This window comes from Rattus norvegicus, chromosome 1, assembly GCF_021556685.1.
Source record: "Rattus norvegicus strain SHRSP/BbbUtx chromosome 1, alternate assembly SHRSP_T2T, whole genome shotgun sequence".
Lineage (NCBI taxonomy): Eukaryota > Metazoa > Chordata > Mammalia > Rodentia > Muridae > Rattus > Rattus norvegicus.
Window position 1 is genome coordinate 46,064,496 of NC_141534.1, and position 13,552 is coordinate 46,078,047.

Genomic DNA, 13,552 nt, shown 5'->3' on the forward strand with positions numbered 1-13,552 from the left:
TGTACACTTAAGGTTTCTCAGAACTTCTGCACCCCATTTTTCTCACCCGGTAAGTGGAGGGCAATGCTGGTGCCTACCTGAGAGTGGCTGTGAGTAAATCGGTAGCAGGGTAGGAATTTGTTTTATGTGATGAAATCTCCCTCTGATGGACAGCCAGGGATGAGAAAGGGTGGGAAGCCACAGCATGGCATAGATTTGAATTTCCTGAGCCCTTGCCCAGCTCGTCCTCTTGAAGGACAGTAGGGAGTTGCTATGATAGGTTTCTGTTGGTCCTTTCTGTGGCCTTCTTTTTGATGTTCCTTACTCCACAGTGACCTCTGCTGGCCCTCCCGTTTGATTTTTCAATAATGCAGTAAGAGTGGAGCCTTAAGCAGCTTAATTAGGCCAGCACCCACTCTGACCTGGTGCTGGATAGAACCACTGTCAAAGTGACAGAAGTGCCCAGGAGAAATGAGCCAGAGAAAGGAAGCCTTTACTCATGTGACAGACCCCCTTAGGAGAGAGTATCCCAGCCTGCTGTCCTATGCTTAAGGCATCTGCCGCGTCTCCTCCTTTCTTCTCCTGTGAGGGGATGTTGGTTCTGGCTGTGAACATCTTTCTAGGAAAATGTGCTGACCCTGACAGATCTGTTGCAGACCCAGTTCTGCCACTTCAGAGCCGAGCCTCATGTTTCCAAAGACATGGAGAGATGGGTCCTTCCCTTTTTCTGCCCGGGCCTGTTCTTCGGAATGTCTTTATTACATCAAGTTTGGCTTTGCGCAGTTTACTTTGTGTTTAAAGAGATGCATGGAGTCGACGGTGAGATGACCCATCAGTGTTTGAGGTTCGAGTTGTTCGTAGCACCATGACAACACTGAATCTACGAGTCGTGCTTTCCGGCCTATAAGACATCTTCGTGTGTGTGTGTGTGTGTGTGTGTGTGTGTGTGTGTGTGTGTGTGCTCCTTCTCTCATGAAAGGGCGTCTTGTAAACTGAGCCTGAACAAGTTGAATTTTGTTTGCTTGTTTTGAGACAGGATCTCACTATGTAGCTCTGGCTGGCCTAGAACTTTCTTTGTAGTTGAGACCCAAAATGAGATCTGGCTTCAAACTCAGAGATCTTCCTATGTCTCTCTGCTGGGATTAAGGCAATACACAAACACATCTATCTGAATTAAACACCACCACCCCTGCCCCGCGATACTACTGTCTGGATAATATGGCAGCTTTAGAATTAGGTGCACCATGGTGTTCCGGCAAGGATCTAACTTGAGGAAATGTTTGAGTTGCTTAGTATGAGTAAGTTGACACGAAGTGACTGGCTTTGATGGTGATATTTAGGGAAGTGTTTTGGGGAAAAGCTCCTGAAGGTGGTATGCATGGGGATGATTTCCGACAGAGTGGCCGTGTCTGACCTAGCAGAAAGATAGCGAAAGGAGTTAGATTCTAAAAGTTTAAATGGGAGAAAAGAGAATCACACTTATGGAGAGTTGAGTTTAGTGCTGAGCTAGGGCACAGACAGTCAGAGGCCAGTTGTGGATGAGACCCTTTGGAAGTCAGAGAGGGACTAAGGACTGGATATACATTTCCCAGTGGCCCTTCTCCATCAGGACTCGATCAGTGAGACTGAGAGTAGGAGTCTCTCTTCCTGGGCTTCAGCTCCATCTGCAGAGCCAAGGACCGGCAGATCTGCCCCTGAGTGGTGTGAGGGCCCAGTGTGGGACATGTGCAAAACTTACAGTACTAACTGCTTGCATTAAGGGACCATTTTCCCCCTGTGGTTTCTGCTTTTGCTTATCCACCCTGTCTACATTTTCTCACCGCGCACAGGTCCATGACCTGCATCTGTATGGCTCCTCAGCAGACAGCACTCTCCGAGACAGCACGTGGGAAGTACAGACTTATGTCCACTTCCAGGATAACGAAGGAGTCACTGTGATCATCAAGCCAGAGCACAGGGTGGAAGATGTTCTGGCTTTGGCATGCAAGGTGATCAATTTTGCCGTAGAAATCCATACTTCTGAGTAGAGAGGGCTGCATTCCTCTGCATTCAGTTTCTACAGGGGGAACATACTAACATTTTCTAGCTATGTTAACTATCGCCCTTCAGAAGGATGTGTCCTCAGGTCATGACCCCATGCTCCCATGAGGACCCTGAGTTAAGGTGTGTGCTTTGAAGCTGCGTCTCGTCATTCTGACACCTGCTGCTGTCCACGTTACAGAGATGGGGTAGCCTGGTGTGCATTAAGCCCATAACTCCTCAACACTCACAGTTGCTTTACGGCCACTCCTGAGTTATACTTCATCATTCTTTCGACTGGACTTGATTTCCAGTCTGAAGAGGAAGCATAGGATAAACCCATTCAGCACCAGCATGCCTAGCACTTTCTGACCACCAGGTGGCAGAGTAGAGCTGAAAGAGTTAGGTACACTGGGATAGTCTGCTGACTTTCACAGTAGACACCAGTAGAGTACTTTAATTCACTTTTGTACTTGGCCTTGAAGCTTAGTGTCCCCTACATTTGTATATGTAATTATCTTTATAAACGTAACTGTATCACCCAAGCCCAGTATGTAAGCCTTTTATTCAGACAAGCCTCAATGTTGATCTGTGTAGGTGATTAGAAACAGTAATAAGCTTTCTGGGTGTTAAAAGGTATTGGAGGCAGAAGGTCAGCTAAATCCTGTTTGGAGCACAGGCCTGAGATAAACACTTTTTTGTTAAAAGTGCAGGGAAGAAAGAAAAGATGCAAGTGAGGGAAAGAGAAGGAGACACACACACACACACACACACACATACACACATACATATACACACATATATACACATATGCACTTGCACATATACACATACATACATATACACATATGCACATGCACATATACATATATACACATACACACATATATACATATACATACACACATATATACACATACATACACATAAACACATACATACCGACACATGCACATACACACACGGGAGGGGTGGGGATTAAAATATATCTGCACTTAAACATTTTTCCTTTGGAAATACTTTGAAGTATGAAATTTCGAAGAAAGCTAGCCGTCTGAAGGGAGGTATGGGTCATGTGATAAAATGTATCACTTCCCAGCAGTGAACCTTATACTTTGTGGTGAAGTTATTTAGAGGAGACCTTAACAATGAATTTTGACCCTTCCTTTTCTTGTTTGTACATTTAAATTCCAGTTTTCCATAGTTTTAGACTGCACAAATTATATGCGGTTGCTTTCGGGGATTTTGCTAGTGGTCTGTCGTGAGCCTCCGTCCGGAGTGCTGCTGGTCTTAGGACAGAGCAGTTAGACTTCGAGTAACCAATCGTTTCCTTTGCAGATGAGGCACTTGGAACCCACTCGCTATGGTCTTCAGCTCCGAAAGGTGGTGGATGAAAGTGTGGAGTGGTGTGTGCCCGCGTTGTATGAGTACATGCAGGAGCAGGCAAGTGGACGCCCGAGGTCAGGAGGGACTGTCCAACCACACCCATGCCCAACCTCACAGAGCCCCGGCTGGCCTCAAATTCGGTGTGCCTGAGGCCGATCTTGAGATTCTGGTCCTCCTGCCTCCGTGTTTGGGATACAAGTGTACACCACCACAGCCAGTCTGTGTGATGCTGGGGGTCAGACCAGGACCACACATGCTAAGTCAGCACGCCACCAGCCCAGCTCTTTCCCTAGGCCTCCGAAGGGCCTCTTAATTTTGGGGAACTGTAATTTGGGGGCAAACTGTTCAAGTTTGGCATTTGATTTGTAAACAACCCTCATGTGTGAACAGTATTGTACTTTTCCTGTGAAAAAGTGTGTTGACATAATCCTGCAAGGTTGTGTAGTGTTAAGCCCCCGATTCCCTCTTTCTTAGGTTTATGATGAAATTGAAGTCTTCCCACTCAGTGTGTATGACGTGCAGCTAACCAAGACGGGGGACATGACTGACTTTGGTGAGTGTCAGGAGTCCTCTCCTGTCCCCAGGAGACGATGCTCACCTTGCCCTGGGTCCCTTTTTCTCCTTTTCATTATTATTTATTTTAGGAGGATGGGGTGGTTATGTGTCAATGCTGCGAGAGAGGACAAGGCAATCTCAGGGAATAGTGGAAGAGTTGGTAAAGTGTGTGACATGCTGGGGACAGTGCTAACACTATGTTAACTGTACCTGGTAGTACTGGTTCACCCAGGAGCCGGACAAGGCTCCTCTGAGTCTGTGTGTGTGTGTGTGTGTGTGTGTGTGTGTGTGTGTGTGTGTGTGTGTGTCTATGTGCCACTTGTGTAGTACCCAAGGAGGCCAGAAGAGGGCATCTGGTCATCTTGGGCTGGAGTTAGAAGCTGTTGTGAGCTGCCCAACTTACATGGTAGGAACAGACCGAGTGCTACCTGGAGGGCAGCCAGTGATCTTAACGTCAGAGCCATCTCTCCAGCCCCATGAGACTGCTTTCTTTATGGCTAAAGTCTTACCAACCTGGAATGCTGTCCTCCCAGACCTTTCTCCCCGGCTAGGAATCTTACCCGCCCTTTAAGACCACGTGGGCAGTCTAACTGGAATAAGCCTGATCTTTCGGCTTTCTCTCCCTCTGATCTGAATTTAACGGTTACAGGCCATCATTGGTGTTTGGCGCTTATTTCCCTCGGTCTTTATCGAATCTCTGCTCCATGGTCTTTGTAGACTTTGCTCATGCCTCACAGTGCACTGCAGACTTTGACTGCCTTTCCCACTAGAAGTCAGTAACCAGGCTGTTTTGGTCATGTCACAGACATTGGCACAACAGGGATATTTGCTTCATTTCAGAACATTTCAAGTTGATAATATGCTCAAACTGTGGTGTGTTAAGATTTTGTTTTCTGGACCCTTTTGTGGATCACATGGTCAGGGTTGTTAGTTTACTTTGAGGTAGAGTCTTACTTTGTAGTCCACACTGGCCTGGGATCCCAGGATATCCTCAAAGCTCGTAGTGATCCTCCTGCCTCAGCCTCCCAAACACTTAGTTTAAGTGAGAATCCCTCTGTCCACTGCAGGTTGGGGTTGGTCAGCTGTAAGCTGGTTCCACAGCGGCCAAGAGCAAGTCTTCTTGCCATCCGAGGGAATGAATGTAGGGTTTTTTTGTCATGGTTGGCCGGGTACTGCCTAAGGCTTAAAGAGGACATGGGGGAAGACACCATCTCCCCTCAGTCTCCTGTAGGACTGCTCATAGACTAGGGCTCTGCTTTTCACATGGATTCCAGGGATTTGAACTCTGACCCTAATGCCCTTGCAGCACACGCTGCGTCTAGGAGCCCTGCCTTTAACCATCTTAAAACACCTCACTCTGCTCCAGTCAGAGTATCTTTTAGCCTTGACTTAAAAAAATCAAGCATCATTTTAACTGTGGTGAGACAGAAGTAAATTATCCACACCCTTAGTCTGTGGCAGCAAGGGAGCTTCATGTCCGTCCGTGAGTCACCCTTACCATCCCTTCCCGGCTCTCTTTCGCTTTGCTATCCATGCAATGCTGGCTTATGCCCCTTCCCCAGCTCTCTGACAAGCACACATTATACCCTTTGTCCTGACAAATTTGGGAACCCTTTGATATTCGCCTTTTTGTGCCAGTTTAGTTCACTTAGCATTAATGTCATGCACTCATCCCATTACAGAGTGTGCCAGATTTTTTTTCTAAGGCCGAGTAATGCTCTACCGTCCGTGTGCACTACACTGTGTCCCAGTGTTTGGCTGCTGTGAATGTGTACAGTTGCAACTGTTGAGTAACGTCGCACACTCCTTTGTCTAAACTCCCCGGTTCGGTGGATTCCTCTTTCCCCTACGCTTGCTGAATGATGCTACTTTCAAAACAGTTGAAACTTACTTTTTCAGCATGCTTGCATTTGCAAGCATGGATGTTCATGGACACACCCTGTCGGGGCTGAAGAGACGAAGGGAGGTGAACTTACACTGGTGTTATTTTCTCCCCCAGGGTTTGCAGTCACAGCCCAGGTGGACGAGCACCAGCATCTCAGCCGGATATTTATCAGCGATGTTCTCCCTGACAGCCTGGCGTATGGAGGAGGTCTGTGCAGTGCCGTGTCTGTGTTTGTAACTGTGGGATGTTCTGCCTCATTGTGTCTGCACACTCCGAGTTTCTAACTGCAGCAGGCTCTGCTTCATGGGGTTGCTTGCGGTTTTGTCAGATGATGGTTTCTCTGGGAGCTTTTGAGAATTGACCTGAAAATACACATGTGCATGTGTGTGTGTGTGTGTGTGTGTGCATGTGCATGTGAGTGTGCGTGTGTGTGCATTATGTATATATATAAAGAGAATATTCATACAGATATATGTATATGTATATAAAGAAAGTATTCATACAGGTGTGTGTAAAAGGTTATATTCATACAGATATGTGTATGTATGTGTGGTAAGAGAGTATTCATACAGGTGTGTGTGTGTGTGTGTGTGTGTGTGTGTGTGTGAGAGAGAGAGAGAGAGAGAGAGAGAGAGAGAGAGAGGAGTATTCATATAGATGTCCAGATAAAGGGAGGGAGAGAACTGTGAAACAGAGAGACTCAGAGAAAACAGCTGATTAGCAGTTCCCCAAATTGTGTCACATTCAAAACAATCTGCTTGACACCAAATTGGAGCTGGGCTTTCATTTAAACCTTACATAATGCTATGTTTTCCACCTGGTCAGCATTTGCAGCCTGCTTTCATCTTAAAATTCATCTCCATAATCTCTCCCCACTTTCTTCCTGTTTTTCCCTTTCTTTGCTCTCAGGACTGAGAAAGGGCAATGAAATCAGGAGCTTAAATGGGGAAGCAGTGTCTGACCTTGACCTCAAGCAGATGGAGGCTTTGTTTTCTGAGAAGAGCGTTGGACTCACTCTAGTCGCCCGGCCTGCAGACACAAGAGCAAGCCTGTGTACTTCCTGCTCAGACAGTGACCTGTTCTCCAGGGACCAGAAAAGTCTGCTGCCCTCTCCCAACCAGTGCCAACTGCTGGAGGAATTCCTGGATAACTTTAAAAAAACCTCCACAAACGGTAAGGCTGTGTTCCGTGTCGGCCTTGACCTGTTGGTCCGTTGGCCCATGTTGTTAGGCTGCAGCTTTGATGGCAAGCCCAGATGGTACGAGCTACTGTGGTACAGTGAATGTTTTCTCACTTACTGAGACAAGAACACAGATGCCAAGTGGGATAGATTTATCAAGAGCCCATGGATTTCAGCAATTAGAGAACCTTCCAGAAAAGTGAAAATAACTATCTTTTGACACAAACTAGTCTTTAAGAAAACACAGGCTCTTTGAAAGCCATTCACAGTGTCCAGTATTGCCTGTAATCAATTACAAGCATTAGCCAGCGTCGGAAGACTTTGTTTTTAGTCGGTGGGGTCTAAGGTGAATCCATTTTGCAGTGTTCTGCTTGGGTCCTGGATGGTATGGGTTTTGGCTGTCAGGAGGACTGGTCTTTAAGAAGCAGTGAACTCTGAATGTAGTTTATGGGCTGATTTTGAAATCCTGTGAAGGCTGGCAGCTGAAGACTGCCAGTATAGTTTCTTCCAAGTGAAATAGCTGTCTGACGAGTCACATGAAGGCGGGTTTGCTGAACTTAGGTTTCTACCTCTCTTGGCTGTTGTATTTGAATCAGAGGCTCGAGCTGAGTCCCTGTCACTTCCCTCTGTGACCATGGAGAAGTCCCTGTTAGGCTCCCTGGGAACATAGATAAAATGGATCTTGATCCTGAGAACACTGTCCTGCACTCCTAATGGATTTGTAAGAAAAATATCCCTGTGCTGACCCAAAATGAATGTGAAACTCGTGAGCGTGATCACTGCGATGGATCTAATGATAAAGCTGTCTGTTAATTACACACCAGATTGTAAGGTTTGTGATCCAGTAAGGTAGCTGGGGTTTCCTCCTCCTTTCTGGGACTTTATTCCCATTTAATATATCATGAGGTTTGACTGTTGGCATGGAAAAGTGGATGGAGTCACTAATGATTGGTGACATTGGGACCTTCATTCAGCTGACCCTAGGCTGCTATTCTAAGCCCCGGTGGCCCGTGTCATGTACCCATTGTTGGATTGATTGTCCTCGAGGGATATTCCCTACCTGTTATTCCTCTGCATTTTGTCACACTAAGCAGTACTGCAGCCGGTAATGTCTTTCCAATCCAGGGAGTGAATGACCAAAAGATGCAGATTTACCTTTGTGCTTGTCCGCCACTTTTCACAGTGTTAGATTCTTGCTGTCATCCAGAGGGCATCCTGTGTCTGTGTGCGCGGAGAACTCAGAGCCGTGAGGGTGGGAAACTCATCTGCCGCCATGTGGTCAATGCAGACGTCTCCTGGCACCGCCCTGCACGGGCCTTCCTCCTCAGCTAAGCTAGAGCGTGCTGAGATTTAGCCCCTCCCAGCTGGAGTACAGGCTCCTAGGTCCCAGGTCTAGGGTGCATCATGTTGTGGTCCATGGCGATGCTGTAGGTATTTAATCTCAGTTGGGGGTTACTACCTCACCTTCGATCATTCAATTCCTGCATAAAAGACACAACTTTTATATTTATAATAAGCCTTTAATGCACTAGAGCTGGGCAGATATCTATGCTACTGGTCTCTGCTTCTCTATCAATAACCCCAAGTTATAACGTGGCCATGTTTCATTGGGGCTGCTCTTAACTCCAGTTGGTCAGCCCTCGTGGCCGCGTTTTTTATGACTCAACTGTCCAACAGTGTCTTTTCCCCTTCCCACCTCCTTCCCTTTCCTCCTAGTGGTCTCTGCCTCCAACCCCAGGAACCAAAACCCCGCCTATCTTCCCAACTATAGGCTGTAGGCATCTTTATTCACCAATCAGGGATAATGGGGGCGGGGCAAGGTTACGTAGCATTACTTGGGTCTTCTGTAGATTGGCCTCAGGGGCCAGCATTTAGCATTACAATACATAGCAAAAGACCAATCCCCAGCTCCTGGTCCCTGGCTTGTGTGCCGAGATGGATTGCTTTCCCGTACACTTTGCAAAAGTGCTTTCTTTTTTCTTTTTAAGCATTGTACTGCCTGAAGAGAGCTGAGTGCTCCCAGAAACTTTTGAAGGTTAAATGTAGGAATAAAGTCTGTGGTGAGTGGGTAAGAAACTGAAAGAAAAGACAGACCACGTTTCTCATTTGGATACAATGTCTTGCTTACATGAGGAGCTTGTGCTATGGGTGTGTGACTGTCACACAGGTTCTGAGTCAGATCTTGATTTGAGGATTAGGTACTCGTGTGTAGGCGGTGAGGTTGGGTCTCGGAGGATGCTAGCTCCCTTCCCAGTCCCTTACAGAGACCATTCTGAGATGCGTTCACAGAATTCAAGTGGCCCCGGAAATAGGTCGTAAGTTCACACATAATCATTTCGCACACCACTGGTGGGCTGTCTGCTCTTTTTTCCTGCTCATGGGGTCACTTTCCCAATAGCTTCTGGTGGGCAGTCCTCTGCTCAAACTCTGCCTCTGTGAGAACTTTCATGATGTCCCCAGCTCTGGTATGGTGAGGATTCTAAGCTGGTGACCTAGCTCCCCTTCCCTGTTGGCCCCAGCTTCCTCTTTAATTAGCTTCCTTTGTTTAAAAGCCAGGTACAGTGTCTTTCACCACCTGGTACCTAAATGCATGGAAGGCTGAGGCAAGAAGCTGAATTCCAGGTCAGAGTGGGATACGTAAGACGCTGCTTCAAAATAAACAACATCAACCACAGTGAACTTTGATTTACTGTTACTGTGAAATAGAAGTAATCCTGTCCTCTTATTATAAAATTAAAATTTATGCAAATAAACATTTAAAATAGCTCTGGAGAAGGGGTTTTAATAGGGCTTTGGGCTGTCCTTAGGAGTGGTCACTTCAGTGTGTTTAATCATACATGTCCCCACCCACGGACATTGCCAGAAGGAGCTGTGTACTTGGAAAGGAGGAAGGGAGGTAAGGAAAGCCCCAACCCATTTCACAAAGCCTGTGTCTCCACCTACTGATGCTTCTGAAGGATAGGACAGACCTTTTAAAAAGGGGACTTGGGGGGTTGGGGACTTAGCTCAATGGTAGGGCGCTTGCCTAGCAAGCGCAAGGCCCTGGGTTCGGGTCCCCAGCTCAGAAGAAAAGAAAAGGGGAAAAAAAGGGGGGGGGGGGACTTGGATGGATCCCATGTGGAGCAGGACAAAAGCTGCCTGTGGTTGCCTGCGGTTGTCAGGTGGGTATTTCACCATCTTAGGGAATGGATACAGACATCTTCCTGCTGGGGGTTAAAGAGCAAGGCCCTGGGAAGGGCTGCATCTGGCTCTGGTCTACTTCTGGGTTTAGTTGAACATCCAGACATCTACACAGGTCTCTCGATTTGCCTCCAGTCATAACAGAAATTGTTGTGTGTCTGACTGGAAGAAATGCGGTTACAGCAGGGGGTGAGGAGGGCCACAAAGAAGCCAGGAGGTGTTGTAGACTGCTATTCCTAAAGAGGCATCATACTCGTATTTGAGAGTCCTTGACAATTAGAACGTTTAGTGAAATGAGTCTCAGACTCAACTCCTGAGCTTAAAGTAGACAGACTCCTGGGTTCTGGTGTGAGAGTGTCCCCTGCAGGCAGGAGCAGGTCTGTGACTGATCCACTCCATCTCAGGACTAGAGGAGGAGGGCCTCCTATGAGTGGGATTCTCTTCTGGGGAACTCCTGAGCCAAGGTTCTGAGGATCCAGTGAGATGTCATGTTCTTGTCACATACAGCTGGTATCTTGGGCAGTGTCTGTCCTTCAATTAAGGATTGAGCCCCGGCCCAACATGATCATCCTACAAAATGCTCTGGAAACCACTGATAATTGTTAACACTCCTTCCTTGCTCCTTTGATCTGCCCAGGGCACACTGATCCTGTTAATGTAGGGTGCTGAGAAGAGACTCCCCAAGTGTCACCTTACTTTCATGACTCTGGGTCCCATAGCAGAAGCCACAGGGCCACGGTGTTAGAATGGAGTGCCTTTGACTCCTAAGACATGAATGGCTGTCTGACTTCTGCCTTACACATTTGAATGTCTGTAATGGTTATCCATACCAGGGAGAGGAAATGTCCACAGGTTATATTCGACTTGAGTGGAAATACTAGTAAAGACTTTTTAACAGAGAGAATTAATTTTATCACTGGAGTTTCCCAAAGAGACCAGTGTTATTTTTGACCCAACAGGGCCACCATTGAAGGAGTTGGGCGTACCCAAGCTGTTTGTGCTCCGACCCTGTTAAATGCTGTGTTTGTGATTTATGCATGGAATTCCATTTCCCAGTGTTTGCTGGCTTTTGAGCCACCTCAGCAGCTTTTAGAAAGTCTCCTCAGGGTGTAGAGTTTGTGAACGAAGTTTTTATGTAAACACCAGACTCCCTGTGGCATTAATGTTTTTTCCATACCCGCAGCTGTTACTACAGCCTTGTGAGGGCCAGAGGTTCATTTAGCAGGAGGGAAATAGGTCAGTGTTCCTGCTACTTGGGCTTACAGCCAGTACTTTCCAGACACAAACGGGAGCTACGGCCAGAGGTGTTTGTGCAGCCCTTGAACCCCTTTTGAATCACTTGTTTTGAGTTGGTGTCTGAGTGGTGGAGAGTTTTAAGTTACCAAAAAACCACGTAGATGTCTGTGTGTGTGTGTGTGTGTGTGTGTGTGTGCGTGTGTGTAAGGTGAAAGGTCTTCATTATATAGCTCTGACTATCCTGGAGTTCACTATGTAGACCAGGTTGGCCTTGAACTCACCTCTGCCTTATAAGTTTGTTCTTCAGGGTGGCTTGATTTTGGGAACGTATGTGTTCACCATGCTAGAGCCAGCTCCACTGTGCCAAGCCAAATTACTTCCTGTTTATGAGGGAAGGCAGTTCGGTTTCCATGATAGTCTTTCGACTTTGAAAGCCTGCGTGCAGTGCTCCCTCCCATGAGACAGCACCTCCTAAGTCTGTCCAACCTGTGCTGCACACTGGGGACCCAGTGTAAACGAGAATGTAGAGGGGTTGCTTTTCCTTAAATCACCATAGATAGGCTTACCTCTTTGAGCTCTCGATGTTTAGAGAGAGGGGCAATAAAATAAATAAATTCTCAGAATCCAGGACTGGCGAGCCTCTTCTCACAGCTCCCGTGTTCAACCTGTGCTGCATACAGGTTGTGCGCTCTGTGGGAAACACTCATCGATCTTCTGAGTTCCCCCTCCCACAACAGTTCCACAGGTGTCAATATCATCAGTTTTCTGGATTGGTGATTCATGCGCATACCATAAAATTTCACAGTGTAAAAAGCTAAAAGTGGGGCTGGAGAGAAGGCTCAATGGATAAGAGCACTGGTTTCTCTCCCAGAGGTCCTGAGTTCAATTCCTTGCAACTACATGGTGGCTCATAACCATCTGTAATGGGATCCACCCCTCATCTACTGTGTCTGACGACAGTGACAGTGTACTCACATGCATGAAATAAATAAATAAATAAATAAATAAATAAATAAATAAATAAATACATCTTTTTTAAAAAGAGGCTGAGAGTGATGGCTAAGTCCCGTGAAGCGGTGGGCGCCGTGGTTAAAGGCATGGGTATTAGCTGAGGAGCCTATGTGCAAGAATTGGTTCTGGGTTCTCTCATGTATTCACTTTGTATGCCCCAAAATGTCAATTAACCTCTGATTAGTTTTAGAAACTATAAAATGGTCTAGGGCTTTTATGAATTAATAGGCTGATACTTGACTAGCAGTGTGCTACTTAGAAAGATTATAAAACTGTGTACATTAAATACATAGATAAGTTTCTCTTGCTGTGTCTGTAGCATTGAGTTTTTCTTCCAGGGATTATTGTTGGTTTCTTTCTCCTCTTGAAGTGTATATACTGCAGAGCATGCTGGGATACTTTCCTGTTTTGGGGATTACGGGCACATTCACACCTGGATGTTGGGGTGCTGGGGATAGAACCAGGGCTTCATGCATGTTAGGCAAGTACTCTGTTACCCAAGCCACATCCTTAACCTTCTGTCTGCATTTTCTTGGTTATATCAGAAAAATGGTCAGTGTTAGATGTCTATTCCCTAACTAGCTGAATTGGGATAGAGGGGAGTAACTCTGTGGTTAAGGTTTTTCAAATAAGAAAAGTGGTCTTAGATCCCTGAGTAGCTCCACTGGTGTCATGAGGACTGTCTTAGGGAGGCAGAAGAGTCTGAGTCGGAGAACTGAGCCAAGGCCTGCTTGTGACTTCTAACAGTGACCGAAGGAATAGACCGTATCTCCAGGGGAAGCTCACCTTACTCTCCTGGATGGAGGTCTTACCTCCAGGCTGTAAGAGAGTCAGTTTGTTTCCGTGGAACAAGCCCTGGGTTTAATGGCAGTCAGACAAAGTTTAAGGTACAGTCCTGCTTTTGTGATTCTGTGGTGGGAGATATTCACTATCTACAACTAGAGTACTCCCATCATTCTCACACACAACTTACTGTTTAAAAGTACAGCTGACCCCAAGAACAGTAACATTGTAACAATGTTGAAAAACTGACACACTGTCTCTTTTAGCATCAATGTATCATTGGACATGTAAGAATAGTCACCCAGTGATTGCTTAGTTGAATACAAAGGAGACACATG

At 46.4% G+C, this 13,552-nt stretch overlaps 1 protein-coding gene across 4 annotated transcripts in view; it reads left to right on the forward strand.

Annotated features, from left to right (window-relative positions):
• Tiam2 (TIAM Rac1 associated GEF 2) overlaps window positions 1-13,552 on the forward strand; it is a 201,317-nt gene that overhangs the window by 132,068 nt on the left and 55,697 nt on the right. For 2 of the 4 annotated variants that reach the window (NM_001427474.1, NM_001427473.1), the window contains 5 exons: window positions 1,809-1,967; window positions 3,337-3,441; window positions 3,859-3,937; window positions 5,939-6,031; window positions 6,734-6,997. In NM_001427474.1, coding sequence (NP_001414403.1) covers window positions 1,809-1,967; window positions 3,337-3,441; window positions 3,859-3,937; window positions 5,939-6,031; window positions 6,734-6,997 — 700 coding nt within the window. The remainder of the gene's footprint in view (window positions 1-1,808; window positions 1,968-3,336; window positions 3,442-3,858; window positions 3,938-5,938; window positions 6,032-6,733; window positions 6,998-13,552) is intronic. The other 2 variants (XM_087653111.1, XM_087653174.1) reach the window with 1 other exon arrangement.